This window comes from Tupaia chinensis, unplaced genomic scaffold (genome assembly GCF_000334495.1).
Source record: "Tupaia chinensis unplaced genomic scaffold, TupChi_1.0 Scaffold142716_1, whole genome shotgun sequence".
Taxonomy (NCBI): domain Eukaryota; kingdom Metazoa; phylum Chordata; class Mammalia; order Scandentia; family Tupaiidae; genus Tupaia; species Tupaia belangeri.
The window spans coordinates 4,735,911-4,754,860 of record NW_006202562.1 but is presented as its reverse complement, the minus strand read 5'-3'; the positions used below and the strand labels follow the sequence as shown (position 1 = coordinate 4,754,860).

The 18,950-nt window shown below is 40.1% G+C and overlaps 1 protein-coding gene across 2 annotated transcripts in view; it reads left to right on the top strand.

The window, feature by feature from the left end:
* KIZ (kizuna centrosomal protein) overlaps window positions 1-18,950 on the top strand; it is a 131,624-nt gene that overhangs the window by 29,969 nt on the left and 82,705 nt on the right. For both annotated transcript variants that reach the window (XM_006163627.2, XM_027766346.1), the window contains exons 5-6: window positions 9,696-10,332; window positions 11,179-11,494. In XM_006163627.2, coding sequence (XP_006163689.1) covers window positions 9,696-10,332; window positions 11,179-11,494 — 953 coding nt within the window. The remainder of the gene's footprint in view (window positions 1-9,695; window positions 10,333-11,178; window positions 11,495-18,950) is intronic.

Genomic DNA, 18,950 nt, shown 5'->3' with positions numbered 1-18,950 from the left:
ATGCCTCTGGTGTTTGCCGATGTAGCTGTAGCCGTGACTCGTGGCCTTGAAGTTTCTGGGTCTTCCTCAGTCTGGATGGCTTGTCGGCAACTGAGACAAAAAAGGGAGCTGTTATGCTTTTTTTGGTTTCAGTTTTTTCAGAGGGTGTGTGTGCTTGCCAGAGAGAAACAGAGACAAAGACAGAGAGAGGAAGAGAGTGAGAGAAGTGAGAAATCCTGCCCCCACACACACACACCGCCCCCTTCCCCCCACCCAGGGAGGATGGCCACACCACATTACAATCACGTTTCCTCCTTTCTTCTCTTGGGATTTTGGGCATGCATGCTCAGTGTGTTTTTTAAGCCACCAAATCTTAACCACGTAGTCAGCCATGTACAATCCAGCCACCTCAGCCACCATAACACCAGCTGGTCCCTGACTGTGTATTTTACTGCCCTTTGGCTAAACAGCCAAGGAATAGGATTAGTGGGTCATATGGTATTTCAATTTGTAAATATTTGAGGAACCTCCATACTGTTTTCCATAGCAGCTGTACTAATTTACATTTCTATCAACAATGCAGGAGGGTTCCCTTTTCTTTACAGCCTCACTGGCACTAGTGATTTGTTTTTGATCATAACCATTCTGAGTGGAGTAAGTGATACCCCATTGCGGTTTTGATTTGCATTTCCCTTATGATAAGAGATGTTGAACATTTTCTCATATGATTTTTTTCCATTCATATGTCTTCCTTTGAGAGTTGTCTGATGAGCTCATTTTCCCATTTTTAAATTGGGTTATTAGGGTTGTTTTGCAGGTGAGGTGCTTGAGATCCCTATGTATTCTTATTATCAATCTGATTTGAAGCAGAGTTTGCAAATATTTTGTCCCATTCCATGGGTTATCTCTTTATTTATTGTTTCCTTTGGCAGATGTTGGCAATAAAGTTGGCTCTGTGTTTATTTTTTGCAAATCATCTACTGGTACAGTTTTGGAATGTTTTTCTCTTGAAGCTTCTATCTGGCTTTCTCCTACTCTTCTCATTTACCTCATATGGACACAGATTTATTTGTTAGTACAAGTTTCATTCAGATTCTATTTAGTAAGATCTGTTTTCACACTAACTGAATTTAGTAAGAAATTAGGGTCAGACTTCATCATTATTAGGGCTTTTGGTTGTTTTTTGTTTTTAAAAAGCTGTGATTCAGTGACACAGTTTGAATTCAACTGATTGAGTTTTAAATATTGTAGTATAAGAGCTATGCATTGGATGCTGGTGTCTGGGATTGAATCCTGGCCATGTGACTGGGCAATTTGTTCAACCTGGCTAAATCCCATGAGAGTATGGATAACAATATATATTTTTTAAAGTTTGCTGTAAGGCCCAGGTGCTTGCTGGGAGGTGGGAGAGAGAGAGAAATTATCACTCAGGGGGATGGCCACACCACAATCCCTTCTTCTTTCTTTCTTTTTTTTTTTTAAGAGAAGTTTTTGCTATAGGGTGCATGTGCTCGCCAAAGAAACAGAGAGAGAGAAAGCAAGAAACCACCCCCCCCCCCCCCCCCCCGCCAGGGGGAATGGCCAACGCCACAGTCCCTTCTCCTCCATTCTCCTCTCTGGATCTTGGGCATGCACGCACATGTGCCCGGCATGAATGTAAGCCACCGGGTCTGGGACTCAAACCGCAGTCAACTACATGGGAGTCCAGCGACATAGCCATTATGCCAACTGCTGGTACCCACAATCACTTTTTCTCCATTCTCGTCTTAGGCTTTTGGACATGCATGCACACACACCCTGTGTATTTTCAAGCCATGGGGTCCAGCACTCCCAGCCATGTGCCTTAACCTCCACACTACCTGCTAGATCAATAATAGTTGTTCTGAGGGTTGAAAAAGATAATGAATATAAATCTTTCGGTCATTATTGGTACTTTATTTATTTATTTATTTAAATTTACTAGAAGGTGGGTATGCTTGCCACACTGGGCACATATGCATGTGTGCCCAAATTCCCCAAAAAAGAAGAAGGAATGAAAGAGAAGAGATTGAAACATGCCCACTCTCCATGGGGGTTGCTTTTTCACTTTCCCTTTCAAGAGGGCTCTGTTTCTCTCCAGTAAGTGCACATGCCCTCTATAAAAACAAAACAAAACAAAACAAAACAAACAAAAAACACAACACTCTGCAAAGCTGACCTACATGGGAAGGTTCTGGGTTGGCATCCAGAGCACCCTAAACATTGCCAGGCAGATGTACATGCCACTGACCCAAGGCTGACTGAGGCTAGTGGATAGTGGATTATAGTATGAAGACACTGTGCCTCTCTATCTCTTTTTCTGTCTTGCTTGTGAAGGAAATAAACTTTAAAAAAAAGAAGAAGAAATTAAGAGCAATAATTATATTGTATGAAAATTTAACCTAACAGCTTAATTTCCATTCTGCCTTTAACTGACTACTTCTCATTCCCTTGTCTGCCAAAAAAATATATAATATATTGGGTCATCAGAAAAGTCACAACTTTTTTTTTTGGAGAGATTTTTTTATTTTTTATTTTTTTCGCTATAGGGCACATGCGCTCACCAGACAGACAGAGAGAGACATAGAGACAGAAAGTGAGAAATCACCCCCCAGGGGGGATGGCCATGCTGCAATCCCTTCTTCTCCATTCTCCTCTCGGGATCTTGGGCACGCACGCACAGGCACCCGGCGTGAGTTTTAAGCCACCAGGTCTGGGACGCGAACCACGGTCGACTACGTGGGAGTCCAGCGACATAGCCATTACGCTAACTGCTGGTTCCCACAACATGTTTTTCTGTGCAAAAATGCATCATTACTTCTTCGATGACCCAGTAGTAGGGGAAATAAAAAAGATTTCTTTAGCATTTTTTAAATCAAGAAGTATGACATAAATCTATTTTCTCAAAGTACAGTCGTAATCAAGGTCTGCCTGCTTCAGTAGTGCATGACGATTAAGGCAGCAGTGCAGGGCTGACCCCACAGCACAGCAGTTAATTTTTGCAAGTTTCTCATACATTATTTGTTAGAAAACATTACTTTGTTGAAATAATTTCTGATGGGAATATAAAACAGTGTAGCCACTTGGGAATATAATTTGGCAGTTCCTGAAAAAGCTACACATGTATAGTTACCATGTGACCCAACAATTACACTCATAGGTATCCTCTCAAGAGAAATGTGAATATATGTCTACAAAAATCTTGTACATAAATGTTCATAACAGCTTTATTCATAATAGCCAGAAGGTGAAACAACTCAAATGTTCATCAGCTGATGAATAGATAAACAAAATACAATGTATCTACAGAATAGGATATTATTCAGGCACAAAAAGGAATGAGTATTGATGTATATGACAACACAGAGAAACCTCAAAAACAAATGAAAGAGATTTTTGCTATAGGGTGTGTGCACTCACCAGAGAGACAGAAAGGGAGAAATCATTTGTTTTGGGGGGAGGGGCCACACTGCATTCCCTTCTCCTCCATTCTCTTTTTGAGATTTTGGGTGTGCACACACACCCACCCACCCAGCGTGATTTTCATGCCGCCGGGTCCAGGACTAGAAACACGATTGGTTGTGTGGGAGTTCAGCAACAAAACCATTCTGCCATCTGCTGGTCCCCAATCTTTCCTTACTTTAAAATTATACAGGTTACTTCCAACTTTTCGTGATTTTATATGTAATATTATACATGAACCTGTTCACCCATGTAGCTTTATTCCCTGTTAAGTTTATTTCCTTAAGATTGACTCCTATGTAGAATTACTGAATCAAAAGCAAAAAATTTGTTTAATTTTTTGATGCCAGATTCTTTTGCAAGAGGAATCTGCCCATTTCTTCTGCTGCCAACAATATGAGAGCTTCTGTTTTACCCAGACTTCCTCAGTACTGGGGGTTGTATTATTATTATTTTTACTTAAATTTAATTACCAGAGGGCATGTGCACTCGCCAGAGAAAGAGGAGAGTGAGAAAAAGCACCATTAAGTTGGGGGCATGGTTGCCTTGCAATATTTTTCCTCCAGTTCTCTAGCCTGCAGGATTTGGGGCATGCATGCACATGGGCCTGGCATGTTTTCCAAGCCACTGGGACCAAGGCTTGAACCACAGTTAGCCATGTGGTATCCAGCTCCCAGTGCACAGTGCTTATTAGTTAGAGAGTGTGTGTGCTTGCCAGAGAGCAGGAGAGAGATGAAATCACCCTCCATGAGGAATAGTGACATTGCAGTCTCTTCTCCATCCCTTCCTCCTTTCAGGATCTTGGGTATGCGTGCACACACACCCAGGAGACATCCATCAAATACACTGAGAAACAGTCTTCAAAGTAGCTAACTATGTGCTTAAAAAAATATCAAGGTCAGGGTGACAAAGATTGAGGATCTTCTCTAGATTAACAGAGGGTCAAGAATATGACCCTAACTTGAATCCTGAACCTAGAATAAAGGTAGTTAGCTATGAGGACATTATTGGGCCATTTGCCAGAATCTGAATATGAACTGTGGAATAGAAAATAAGATGATATTGGGGGCCAGGGGAGAGGCTAAGGAACAAAATATTTAACAGACACAAGAATGTGTGTCAACAAGGCAGATAGATTATGGAATGGTACACCACAACAGAGTGAAAAAAAAAATGGCATTACCAACCTTATATATGTATATCCCAAGAAAAAAGATTATATCAATTTTTAATTTCCTGATTTTGATCATGAACTGTGTTCATGAAAGAATATTCCCGTGCTTAGGAATTACACATATTAGTGGAAAAGGCAGAATGTCTTGACTTACCCTTACATTATTCAGGAAAAAATAGTGTGCATATATGTAAGTATACACAGATAAACACATATGTAGAGGGAGAGAGAATAATAAAACAAATGGGACAAAACTTAACTAATTGGTAAATCTGGCTCAAGCTTGTTAGGGGAGTTATTTTGTTGTTTTCCTTTTTTTTTTTAATCATGCTTACAACTTCTTTCTAAATTTGAAATTATATCAAAATAAAAAGTTATGCCCAAATCTCCCCAAAAAAGAAAAAAAAAAGTAATAACTAGAAATATATCAGAAAAACCTTCCTGCTCATTCTTGGCACATCTTAAATGCAAGTTGTTTGTTTTGGCCCTTATGTGTAAATGATGTACCAATTCATAAACTTTGACTTTTATTCATAATTAAGGGCAACATTTTCACTCCTGATTTATTATAGGTCTCTAAAATACAATGTTTTCATCAATTAGTATATTACTAGAGTTTGTTAAAGACCCCGACTTCAGTATTTTGAGAAATCTGGCGATGTGTGGCAAAATTGCAGAACACTTAATAACATAGAGTTGTAAATGACCTTTTCAGGAAGTAAACCTCTGTTAACAGCGCTGTCTCTTGAATTAGTCATTGTTTTGCTTTCCATGATTCTGGAAGCATTTACTGTAAGTTAAATTGTGATTTCATGCAGTTTTTTTTTTAATTGCACGGCTTACTATTTTGACTGTTGTTTCTTTCCAGTCACATTTAGTGACTTTCTTAGGTAATTATGTTTTCTAAAGCACTAAGGCCAGGATTGTGGTTTTATTTTGTTGTTGTTTTATTTTGTTTTGTATGAGAGGTTTTTGCTATAGGAAGCGTGTGCTTGCCAGAAAGAGACAGAGAAACAGAAAGTGAGAAATCACCCCCCAGGGAGAGATGGCCATGCTGCAATCTCTTCTCCTCCAGTCTCCTTTCGGGATCTTGGGCACGCACGCACGCTCATGCGCCTGGTGTGAGCTTAAGCCACCAGGTCCAGGACTCAAACTGCCGTCGACTACATGGGAGTTCAGCAATGTAGTCATTATGCCATCTGCTGGTCCCAAGGCCAGCATTTTAACTGTGGTCAGCCATGTGGGATCTGGCTTCCTTAACCAGTAGTACAAGCCCAATATTCTTCTTGTCTAGATCTTTCTGTCTCCCAAACTGGCCCTGAATCTATGATCTTCCTTCCTCAGCTTCCTGAGTAGCCGGGGCTATAGATACATGCCTTCAAGTTGAGCAAGGAATTGAACCTGGGCTTCCCATGTGGCCTCAGTCTGTGGAGCAGCAGCATCTTAACAGATGCCACCACAGCCAGGCCTGTTTTTAATTGTTTAGTTATGATGTGTCCAGGTGGGAATGTTCTTTAGTTAATACTACTCAGACCTTGTTAAGCTTCCCTGATGTATAATTTGACAAGTTTTTGCCAATATTACTATTTTTAAAAAATAATTATTTAATTTTATTTATTCATTCATTTAATTTGACCAGAGAGAGAGAGTGTGTGCACAAGCAAGAGAGAAAGTGAGAAACCAAGCCACCAGGTCCAGGACTCAAACCATGGCCAGTCATGTGGGAGTGTCCAGTGTCTGAACTGCCATGCCACCTGCTGGCCCTATTTTTTCAAGACTCTCTGTCTATCCTTTCTTTCTGTGACTTCCACTATGTGTATGTTAGTATGTTTCATGGCGTCTCAGAAATCTCTGAGGCTGTGTTCATTTTTTTTCCTTTTTCTCATACTAGGTAATCTCAGTGGCCCTATATTCCAGTTTGTTAATTCTTCTGCCCATTCAAATACACTGCTGAGCTCTTGGTTTTCTGGGGTTTTTGTTTGGTTGGTTGGTTGGTTTTGTTTTTAACATGCACTTTTAGTTGAAGAATTTCTAATTGGTTCTATTTTTTTCATTTCTATTGATAGTCTCTATTTAGATATTGTTTCTTAGATATGATTTTCTTCAGTTCTGTGAGTACATTTGAAATAGCTAATATAAATTCTTTATCTAGTAAGTTCAGTGCTTGGGATTCCTCAAGAACAGTTCCTATTGACTTTTCCCCTTGGGCATAGGTCATATTTTCTTGTTTCTTTTCATGTTTCATAATTATTTGTTGAAACTTGGATATTTTAAGTAATAAATTATGACAACTTTGAAAATTAGAATCTTCCCCTTCCAGAATTGTTTTTGCTGTTTATTTTGTCATATGCACGTTTAGTGACTTTCTTAGCTGATTATGTAAAGTCTGCATTCATTTTCATTTGTGGTTACTGAAGTGTCTGTTCGGTTATCATAGTGATCCACAGTTATTGGAGCTTTCTTTAAATTCTAAGAACCAGAACTCTCATGATTATTACCAAGGGGCTTCAGGTGTATGTGGGGGCACACCTTCAACACTCATATCAGCAGTTTATAACTCCACCTTAGCCTTCACTTCCTGCTCACACAGAACCTCAAGGTAAGCCAGGGGTGGGAGCTTAGGGTTTCTCTTGAGTGTGTACACAGCCCTGGGCATGCAGGTGACCATCTGGGTTCCTGGAAATATTTAGAGCTTTGAAATCTCTCTATGGGCATCTTATTCACCAACTGTTCCTTTTAAGTTTTTGGTTAACCTCTTGTTTGCACTGTTCTCTACTATCTTGGGCAGCCACAATGTTAAACAATTGCCCCTGATTACTTTCAACAAACACGCCACATGGAAAATGATGCTTACACTGGGTGAGCTCCATGTTGGGTCAGATAAAGACTCCTCTAAGTGGAGTGTTTCAGGAAGCCACCAAACTGGCCAGATAGTGGTAATTCTCTGGAAAAGGGATTTTAAAGGAATTCCATCCCTGTTCTGCTTCCAACCTTCCAATGGTTGCTAGGCTGCTGGTTTTCACTGTGAGTATAGCCTCTTGACTTTCAGATTTACCACAGATGTGGGGAGGGGAGAGAGGGAAAAAGGTAAGTTATTATGATACAGAGCTCACTGTTCTTATCAAGATTCAGCTGTTTTTCTTGAGTAAGTGTCCCTTAGATTGCTACAAGTCTGTTGTTAATTTCCAGGGTTCTGAAAAATTATTCTAACAGTTTTTTTTACAGAATTATTTATTTTAGGGAACAGAATTTTCAGAGGCCTTACTTCATCATATTCTCTGAGATTCCTGTTCATTTGCTGTTAACTTTAAACTTGTTCCTCTTATTATGGGAATAGAACACAGTTTATTTGATGAAAAGCAAGACCTGACCTCTGTTCAACTGTGTGTATAACATTTTTTTCTTCTAAAATTTGAACTTCAGTTTTTCTGCCTGCAGAGGAGTGGTGCAAATACATTATCCTAGCTACTCTGTATGCCTTGGTGGAATAAATGCTCTTATGTGTGTGGAAACAGTCCCCTTGAAAGAAAAGTGCTGCTTCTCCCTGTGCATCCTGGATCAAGACACTGCACCACTTGCTTCTGTTTCCCTCTCCTCTTTCTCTCTCTCTCTGATAATGCTTTCTCCCCATAGGTATAGCAGCAAATTTAAATTGCTTAAACTATTTTTTAATAGTGTGACTTCCTATTTTCAGAGAGATATTTTTGCTATAGGGCATGTGCACTCACTGGAGAGACAAAGAGGCAAAAAGCAAGAAATCACTGCTCAGAGGGGATGGCCATGCTGCAATCCCTTCTCCTCCAATCCCTCATCAGGATTTTGGGCATGCACTCACACATGCCCAACATGAGTTTTAAGCCACCGGTTCTGGGACTCAAACCCTAGTCGACTAATGAGAATCTAGTAACATAACCATTATGCCATCTGCTTGTCCCATGACTTTAAAAAAAAATTATTGCCATAAGGCATGTGCACTTGCCAGAGAGAGGAAGTATCCCTCATGGGGCCTGATCATGCCACAGTCCTTTTTCCTTCATTTCTTCATCCCATCAGAATTTTGGACATGCATGTGCATGCACACACATGTGCACACACACTCACACACACACACACACACACACACACACACACAGCATGCTTTTCAAGCACTAGAGGCCAGGATTTGAACTGCTGTTGGCCATGTGGGATCCAGCTTCCTATGCGTACCACTTAACTGCTGTGCTAAGGGCCAGCTCTGCTTTACATGTCTTTAAGATTACTTTAAGAGGGACCAGCAGATGGTGTAGAGGTTAAGATGTTGGACTCCTACATGGCCAACCATGGTTTGATTCCCAGACCTGGTGGCTTACTTTCTCAGTCTTCCTCTCACACTCTCTCTCTGCTTCACTCTGGTCAAATCGAAGAAAAATAATAAGCAAAATAAAATTAAATAAAAAAAGATTACTTGAAGATATTCAGCAAAAACTAATATTATTACTTACAGTTTGACTAGAAATTATGAATATTTTATACATAATACAGTATACTTGAATACTATCCTGAAGGTGATTATTAGAATTTTTTTCATAAGACATGGAATTCTAGAAATAGTTTTAAAACTTCCATCAGTCATTTGTTTGCTCATCTCTCCCTCTCTCTCTGCTTTTTTTGGTCATTTACCTTCTTACTATTGAATTCAGACTTCTCTGTGGAGAGCTTTTAGTGCTCACAGCTTTTTGTTAATCAGTTTGTCATGTTGGTAAAATATAACAGAATTTACCATTTTTGAGTAGACAGTTCAGTTGCATTTAAGTACATTTATAATGTATCACGCATTCATTTCTTTTTCCAAAAATATAGATTCTGCAGCTCTTTGACTATACTTGCATTGTGAACCAACATTGTTACTAAAATAGTGTAGACTATACTGCTTTTTGTTCATTTATTGCGTAGTAAGCCAGTTTTATAAAGCATAATAGGTGCTGATTTTAATAATCACGCTTCCTTTACATCCTTTCATTTCTGAAAACAACCTAATTGTTTATGCAGAATATGTTTAACTCACATTCCTTTGGTGCTGCAGATTGCAACACAAGCAGGAATTAACGCAGGGACGGCCGTGTCAAGAGGATTGTATCAACCCGCAACAATCTTTATGGGCCACCAAGTGTCAGCCATTTCAAGCATTGGAGATCTCAGCACAGAGCAGAAATCTCCCCAGCCTACAAAGAACTTTTCAATTCCTGACCCACATTCATACCGACAGACAGCCCAGAGCAGTGATGTGACAGACAGCTATGTAGTACAGACTAGTAGTGACACACAGTGCTTAAACAAGTCTGACAAACTAGACGGAAAGACATCTCTTCAGATTGGTGAGAAGACGCCAGTCAGAGCCGGTGTATTGTCTGAGGAGGAACAAACTCATTGCTTGGAGATAGGCAGCAGCACCCGTCACGGCAAGAGTAATTTATCTGAAGGTAAAAAGTCTGCTGAACTCCATTCCCCGTTACAGGGAAGATTAAGTCCAGAGAACAGAACCACTGATTTAAAGTGTGACAGTTCCAGCAGATCAGAGGAAGAAATACTGACACGGGAACATATTGAAGTCGAGGAAGAAAGAGCCAGGCCGCCAGTCTCGGCGGTATCAGTTTCAGAAGACGGTGCATCTGGAAATAAGTGGTCTCAAGAGAAGCGTGCTGCTGGGGAAGGTTTCTCAGGTGGGGTGAGAGGCTGGGTTCCTGTGCTGACTGTTGGTATTTAGTTTTTCTGGATGATAGTGATTTATGAAAGACAAGATATACTATTTATCCCTTTGTCAAAAATAAAATAGTTTGCCAATACATTCCATTCAACTGAGTTCTTAGATATGCATATGGAAATATTTTTGCAGATGAATTTGATTTTTAAACCCACCGTAATATTTTAAAAGACGTTTTAAAATATTTTTGAGTTTTTAAATACTCTAATTAGTGTGGATATAATTGCTATACTTTTTTTTAAAATTTTTCTTCTTTTTTCTTTAATTGCCAATGGGAGCAGGCACTCACACATGCAAGAGAGTGAGCACACTGTAGTCCCTTCCTCTGTTTCTCCATCTCATCGGGATTTTAGACACACACATACACACACCCGGTGTGTTTTCCAAACTGCCAGGACCAGGATTGGAACTGTGGTCAGCCACATGGGCTCCAGGTCCCTCTACACAGGACTTAACAACTATGCTATGAGGCTGGCCCTGTTGTTACATTTTTGGGAGTGGTGGTGTTGCTATAGGTCACGTGCACTTGCCAGAGAGAGACAGAAAGAGGGGCATGGCCACACTACAGTCCCTTCTCTGTTTTTTTCTTGGGATTCTGGGCATGCACATACAGGTACCCAGCATGATTTTTCCAGCGTCCAGATCTGGGACCTGAACCATGCTTGGCCATGCGGGAATCCAGTGCGTTAACCGTCATGCCACCTGCTGGCCCCAGTATTTTTAACTGATGAGTAATTTCTTTCTCAGGTGCCTTGTTTCTTTGTAAAGTTGGTGATTATTAATCCATTCATATCTCCTTTGACAGATCGTCTTGCTCATGGAGACCCAGAGTCACAGGGACTCTTCAGAAAAACACAGGAAGAGCAAGAGGAGGAAAGTGAGAGCAGCAGCAGTGACCTCACAGTTTCCGTGAGTGAAGATGATCTGATGTTAAGGAGTCCAGAACCACAGCCAAGTCCAGGTGACATGGTAGAGGCCGAAGATGGAGCAGAGGCCTCGAGGCCCATCCGTGCTGAACAAGAAAGAGGTGTTCTATCTACCGAGAGAAATCTTTGTCTTTTACAAACTTCCAGCTCTCCTGATTCAAGAAAGGAGTCCGGCACTAACACGCCAACAGAAGAGTAAGCTGTTCATTTTTTAAAAAAAAAATTCTCTTTTTCATTTGTAGACATTTTTAGACACATTCCACTGGTAGTCATATGCCAGCTTTGGCTCGAGGCCCTGGCCTGGTTGCCCTGGAAATATTTTGGGCATGAGTGCACGTGCCCAGGAGCTTGGTGGCTAGAGGACTGGGGGAAGGCGTTTCTGGCATAACTGAGCTCTGTGGAGTTGTTCCCCTCTCTCTCTCTGTTGCACATGTGCATGCACACACTGTCATAACTTTTTAAAGAGGCAGATCCAGGCCCAACTGCTCTAGTATGTATCAGTTCACACTGCTGATCAGCAGCAGAGAAGGGAAGACTCACAATCAGTTTCTGGCCCACCCTGAAAGCTGGGTATGGTAGTGCACACCTGTAGTCCCAACTACTCAGGAGGCTGAGGCAGGAAGATAGCTACCATTTGAGACCCTGTCCAAAGGAAAAGGAAAAGCAAAAAGAGCACATCTAGGTACAAAGTGCTCCCACTATAGATGGATGTACCAGCACAGTTCCAACTATCGGGAAATGTGAGTTATGTGAGAGGCAAGCCAAATGGGTTTTTCTACTTGTGATACTTGTCTCATAAAGGTCTAGGTATTACTTATTACATTATCAGGAATTGTATTACTAGAGATAGAATGTATCTGTTTTGGGTTTTGCATTTGTAGGCTTATTTTTATGGCACGTTGGACAAGTTAGCACTTCGGTAGGCTCCCTGGTGTACTTTCTCAGAACGCAGTTGTTTTTATTTTCATTGTTTATTTTTTTTTCTTTAATTGCCAGAAGGCATATGCATTTATAAGACAGAGAGAGAGAGAGCGCGCGCTCAAGCGGCAGGACATGGTCGCTCTGCAATTCTTTCTCCTCCATTTTTCCATTTCATCAGGATTCGAGGATTGCATGCACATACACACAGCAAGTTTCTCAAGCCACTGGAGCAGGGCTTTGAACCATGGTAGGCCCTGTGTGATGAAGCTCCCAATGCGCTGAGTTAGCCACTGTACTATGAGCCTGGTCCAGGACTCAGTCTTTTTCTGATTGTAAAAGGTTTAGTATATGTATAGAATTCCTGCTTAACATTTCTCTGGAAGTTGAGAATGTTTGTTCTCCTATTGCCCAATATGAATGACTTCTGTGACCTTAAAACCAATCTCTTTGGAATTTTGGGGTATAGTTTTCCAATGTTTATTGGAAAATACGGGTATTTAAGATGCCCCCAGAGTGAAAAGTCAGTCAGCAATGGTTGTTTTTTGTATCTGTGTCCTCAGATTTGAACCTGTATACTTTTTTCTTTTTAAAATTTTGCTAGAGGGTATATGTGCTTGCCAGAGAGAGAGACAGAGAGAGGAGAAGTGAGAAAGCACCCCTTCCCCCATGGAGGCTAATCCCTTCTCCTCCATCTTTCCCTTTTTCAGGATCTCGGGCATGTGAGTACCTGCGCCTGGCATGTTTCTAAAGTGTCTGGGTTTGAGGCTTGAACTCCATGGATGGCCTTGTGGGGTCCAGCCACCTTCGTCAAGCCACATCTAGCCTAGCTGCAGGTGGTTTTAAGTGATACTGGTTAATTTGCTGGCATCCCCATGGCTTTTGAGTCTCCCCACGTTCTCTTAACTTACTGTTTACCATGAGCTCTTCTCCTTTGCACTGAGGTTTAAAACTGAGTAAAAGAAATGTTTAAAACAATAAACATGGGGGGCCGGCAGGTGATGTGGTGGTTAAAGCGCTGTACTCCCACATGGCCAACTGCAGTTTGAGTCCTGAACCTGGTGGCTTGTTTTCTCACTTTCCTGTTCTCTCTCTCTCTCTCTCTCTCTCTCTCTGTTCAACTTCATTATTTTTATGTGGCAGTCACCCCGTGACTTGACCACATGACCCTCATTAGCCAGGAAGCTGTCCAGTGTCAGTCACTGAGTGGCGACAGCAGAGTTCCTGAGACAGCAAGAGGGCAAGCCCAGTGCACGAGTACTTTTTAGTGCTTGCCTCACATTCACTAGTGCCCCATTGGCTACAGAAAGTCATGGGACCTACCCCAGAATCAAGAGGTGGGAAATCCTATCCATCTCTTGGGATGAGTTTCAGTGTCACTTTGCAAAAGGATGTGTATGCAGGGATGAGAAGTTTATGGTCATATTTTGCAGTCTACCACTGTTTTTTAGAACAAGTTCAAATGAAGATAACCTCAGTGTAAATCCAGAGTCAAGAAGGGTTTTATACAGGTGTGGATGCAATATCTTGAAGGCAGTATAAACATTTAAAGGTAAGGGGGGTGGGGTGGGTGGTGGTAAACTAGGTTTAGAGAAAGAGTGCAAAAAGCACCGAGAGAACTTAGGGTAAGTGAGGGGCAGAGCAAAGGGACCCTGTGCCAAGGGCTCATTGAGGAGGACCTGGGCAGTTAGGGTTTAAAATGTTACCTGGCCCTGGGCCAGCAGGTGGCATGGTGGCTAAGGGCACTGCATTCCACATGGCCAACCATATTTCGGGTTCTGGACCTGGTGGCTTGTTTCTCACTTTCCATCTCTCTCTCTCTCTCTTTCACTCTGTCCCTCTGGTCAAATTAAAGTAATTAAATAAAATAATTTTTTAAAAATGTTAAGACTGGCGGGAACCAGCAGTTAGCGGCTATGTCACTGGACTCCCACGTAGTCGACCGCAGTTCGCGTCCCGGACCCGGTGGCTTAAAACTCACGCCGGGCGCGTGTGCGTGCGTGCCCAAGATCCTGAGAGGAGAATGGAGAAGAGATTGTGGCGTGACCATCCCCCCTGGGGGGTGATTTCTCGCTTTCTGTCTCTATGTCTCTCTCTGTCTGGTGAGCGCACGCGCCCCATAGCGAAAAACCTCTTCCCAAAAAAATGTTAAGACTGGCTCAAAGTTAAGACAAACCTTGAATATCAGGTTAATAATTTAGAGTTTATTCTCTCTGTTTTGTAAACTATTGAAGGTTATTTCAAGAGAAGGGCAGTGTGATGAGTAGCTTGATATAGGAGGATTAACTTGACAGCTTTAACTTTATCAGGATTAATTATCCATGTGGGAGACAGAATTCTGAGACAACCTCCAGATTCCTGTACCCTGTCTTATATGTCCTGTATAATCCCCTCGCCTTGAGTGTGTGGGCAGTCCTTCAAGTCTGGTGGATTTTACTCCTGTGATTCGGCTGTTGTATGACAAAGATGAAGGATTTGCAGAGATAATGAAGGTTCCAAACCAACTGACCTTGAACTAATCCAAATGAAGATTACCCAGGGTGGGCCTGGCCTAATCAGATGAGACTTGGAAAGAGACTGGGTTTTTACTGAAGTCAGACAGAGTCAAGGCAGCTGAGATACTTTCCTATTCACCTGGAACCAAACTGTCACCTTCTAGAAAAGGCCACATGTCAGGAAATGACATGCAGCCACTAGGACCTGAGGGCCTCAGTTTTGCAGCCACAAGGAAATTCATTATTTTTTTGAAAGAGATTGATTTTGTTGGTTTTTTGGTTTTATTTATTTATTTATTTTTATTATTTTTCATTAAATCGCTGTACATCATTTAGATTATGAAAAGACTTTACCCAGCATGATACCCTGCTGGCCCCATAAAAATCATTTTTAAAACATATGATGTTGGCCATACTTTTTTTTTTGTAGATATTCTTTATCAAATTAAGAAATTTCCTCTCTGTTCCTAGTTTGCTGAGAGTTTTTATTATAAATGCATGTTGGCTTTTGTCAAATGCTTTTTCCGCACCTAATGGTATAATCTTATGTTTTTTTAATCTTCTTTAGCTAATTGATGTAATAGATTATATTCATTGATTTTTGCATATTGAGTAAACTATATATCCTGGGATAAATTCCACCTAGTTACTGTATATAATTTTTCTTGCACATCATTGGATTCAATTTGCTAATATTTTGTTAAGGATTTTTGCCTCTGTGTTCATCAGGGATTGATCAGTCGTTTTTCTTTCTTGTAATGTCTTTATCTGGCTTGCGTGTTAGGATAATGCTGGCTTTATGGAAGAAGTTAGAAAGTATTCCCTCTACTTCTGTTTTCTGGAAGAGACAGTAGAGAATTAGTATCATTTTCCCTTAAATGTTTAATAGAATTCACCAGTGAACACATCTGAGCCTGGTTTTAGGAGGTTAGATATTGATTCAATTTCTTTAATATGTATATGCCTATAATATTTCCTTGTATGGATTTTAGTAAGTTGTATTCTTCAAAGAATTGGCCTATTTCGTATAAGTTAACAAATTTGTGAGCATAAAGTTGTTCATAATATTCCTTTATTATCCTTTTAATACCCATGAGATCAGCAATGAAGGTCCCCCTTTCATTTCTGGTATTTGTGTCTTTTTTTTTTTCCCCCTTGGCTAACCTGGTATTATGGACTGAACATAAGTGTCCTCCCAAAATTCATATGAACCCTAACTCTAACCTATATGACCGTATTTGAAGATAGGGCCTGCTAGGAAGTGATCAACGTTACACAAGGTCAGAAAGATGAGGTCCTAATCCAATAGAGCTGGTTCCTTTGTTAAAGGAGACATCAGAGAGCACTCTTCCTCATCATGGGAGGACACAGCAAGAAGGTGGCTCTCTGCTGCAGGTCCCACCAGGAGCTGCACAGGCTAGCACGTTGACCTTGGACTTCTCAGCCTTCAGAACTGTGAAACATAAATTTTGGTTGTTGAATCCATCCAGTTTGTGGTAGTGTGTACAAGTGATTTCTGGTTTATGGTTTGACTCAAGATTTTCCAACTCCACAATGATGCAAAAGTGATATATATTCTTTCAAAACTTACCTTGAATTCTCATTTGGGGCTTCTCCTAATTTCTTTCCCTCTTCTAATTGCTTTAGCTTTTTAGAACTACATTTAAATAAGAGCTGAGAAAGTGGACATCTTTGTCTGTTCCAGTTCTCAGAAAAAAACTTTTATGAGTTTTTTTGAATTTTTTCCCAATCAATATAATGTGAGCTGTGGGTTTATCGTATACAGGTTTTATTACATTGAATTATGTGATTTCTAACCTAATTTATTAAGAGTTAATCATAAAGCTATGTTGTGGGTTTTTTGTTGTTTGGCTTGGTTTGGTTTTGGTTTTTTAGTTTTGATGTAGGACACATGCACTCACTAGAGAGAGAGGGGGAGAGAGAAGTCACCCTCCAGAGTAGGGATGGGATGGCCATGCCACAATCCCTTCTCCTGTAGTTTCCTGTTGGTATCTTGTGTGTGTAAGCACACACACCTGGCATGGTTCTCAGGTCTCTAACTGCACAGTTGGCCACATGGGATCCAGAACCTTAACCACACCACCTGCTGGCGCAAGTGATGTTGTGTTATATCAAATGCTTTTCCTGCATCAGTTGATATGATCACAGGGTTATTTTGTCTCTTTCTGTTGATATATGTACCATATTTATTGATTTATGTATGTTGAACCATTCTTACATTCCTGGGATAAGTTCTGTTTTCATGTGCTGTGAATTTGGTTTGCTAGTATTTTGTTGAGGATTTTGGCATTTATATTCATCAGGGAATAATGGTTGTTTTCTTTTTTAATGTGTCCTCTATTTTTTGGTATCAAGGTTATGATGGCCTTTTTTAACAAGCTTGGAGAGATTCCCTTCACTTATATCTTTTGGAATAATTTGAGAAGAATTGGTTATCAGTCTTTGTTTAAGAGATTTATAAAATTCAGCAGTGAAACCATCTAGCCCTAGATTTTTCTTTGTTGGGGACCTGTTACTACAGATCTCATTGCTTGCTGTTGGTCTCTTCAGGCTTTCTACTACTTCGTGGTTCAGTCTTGGTAGATGATGTGTCTAGGAATTTATCCTTCTCTTCTGGGTTTCCCTGCTTATTGGCATATAGTTCATAATATCTCTAATGTTATTTTATATGTTTGTGATATCAATTGTAATGTCTCTTTTTTCATTTCTGATTTTATTTATCTGTGTCTTTTCTCTTTTTTTCTTAGACTTGCTAATGATTTGTCTTTTATAAAATTATTATTTCAGAGAACCAACTTGCCATTTTGTTGATCTTTTGTATTGATTTTTTTTGGTTCTCTATTTCAGTGATTTTAGCTCTGATCTTTATTATTTATTTTGTTTTACGTTTGGCTTTAAATTTTTCATGCCTTTCTCATTATCTTAAGATGCATCATTGTTCATTTTCCTTTTCATTCTTTTTTTTTTTGAGGTAGGCATTTATTGCTACAAATTTTTTTCTACTGCTTTCACTCTTGCTTGCTCTTGGTTTTCTTTTGCATAGAATGTCTTTTTTCCATCCCTTTACTCTCAGCCTTTGTATGTCTTTATGGATGAGACAAGTTTCTTTTCTTTTTTATTATCATGATTATTCTTTAACTTGACCAGAGAGAGAGGGAAAGTGAAAAAGCAAGCCACCAGGTTCAGGACTCAAACTGTGGCCAGCCATGTGGGAGTCCAACTCCTTAACCACCATGCCACCTGCTGGCCCTGAGATAAGTTTCTTGTAGACAGTATATAGTACTTTTTATATATATATAAAAATTCATTTATTTTCTGTATCTTTGCATTTACATGAGTCTCTCAAGAATTTTTTTTAAAGTTAATTTCTTCATTGACCCAGTAGTCATTAAAGAGCATGCTGTTTAATTTCTATGTGTTCATATATTTTCCTCAATTCTTCTTACAGTTGTTTTCTAGTTTTATTTCATTGTCGTTAGAAGAGCTACTTGGTAGGGTTTCTAGGTTTTTGGGTTTTTTTTTGATAGGTTTTTGCTATGGGGCGCATGCGCACGCCAGAAAGACAGAGACAGACAGAGAGACAGAAAGCAAGAAGTCACTTCCCAGGGGGGATGGCCATGCCGCAACCCCTCTTCCTCCATTCTCCTCTTGGGATCTTGGGCACACATGCACACGCACCTGGCATGAGTTTAAGCCAATGGGTTCAGGACTCGAACAGTGGTCGACTACATGGGAGTCCAGCAACATAGCCACTATGCCAACTGCTGGTCACTATGATTTCTGTTTTTAAAAAACTTTTGAGCTTACTTTATGACCTATATGTGATCTATTTTAGAGACTGTTTCATGTGCTGATGAGAAGAATATGTATTCCTTGGATGTCGAATGACATGTTCTGATCTGTGGTTCATTTTTTTTTCCTCTATGGAATATATATTTTTTTTAATCTTTTTTAAAATTTTTAATTCATTAATTAATTTACATTCATTCACTGAGCATCGTCACTGCATACAAAATGTGATTTCCCATCCAGAACATACTGCATAGTGGCTTAATCATACATGTTATCATTAATAATTTTCCATGTCTAGTTTCATATATATATATATTTTTTTTTATATATATTTTTCCCTCTATTTATCACCCTCTGCCATTTCCCACCCTTCTCCCAAACTATCTCAGGTGTCTACAGTTGTTTTCCATTCCTTTTTTTTCCCT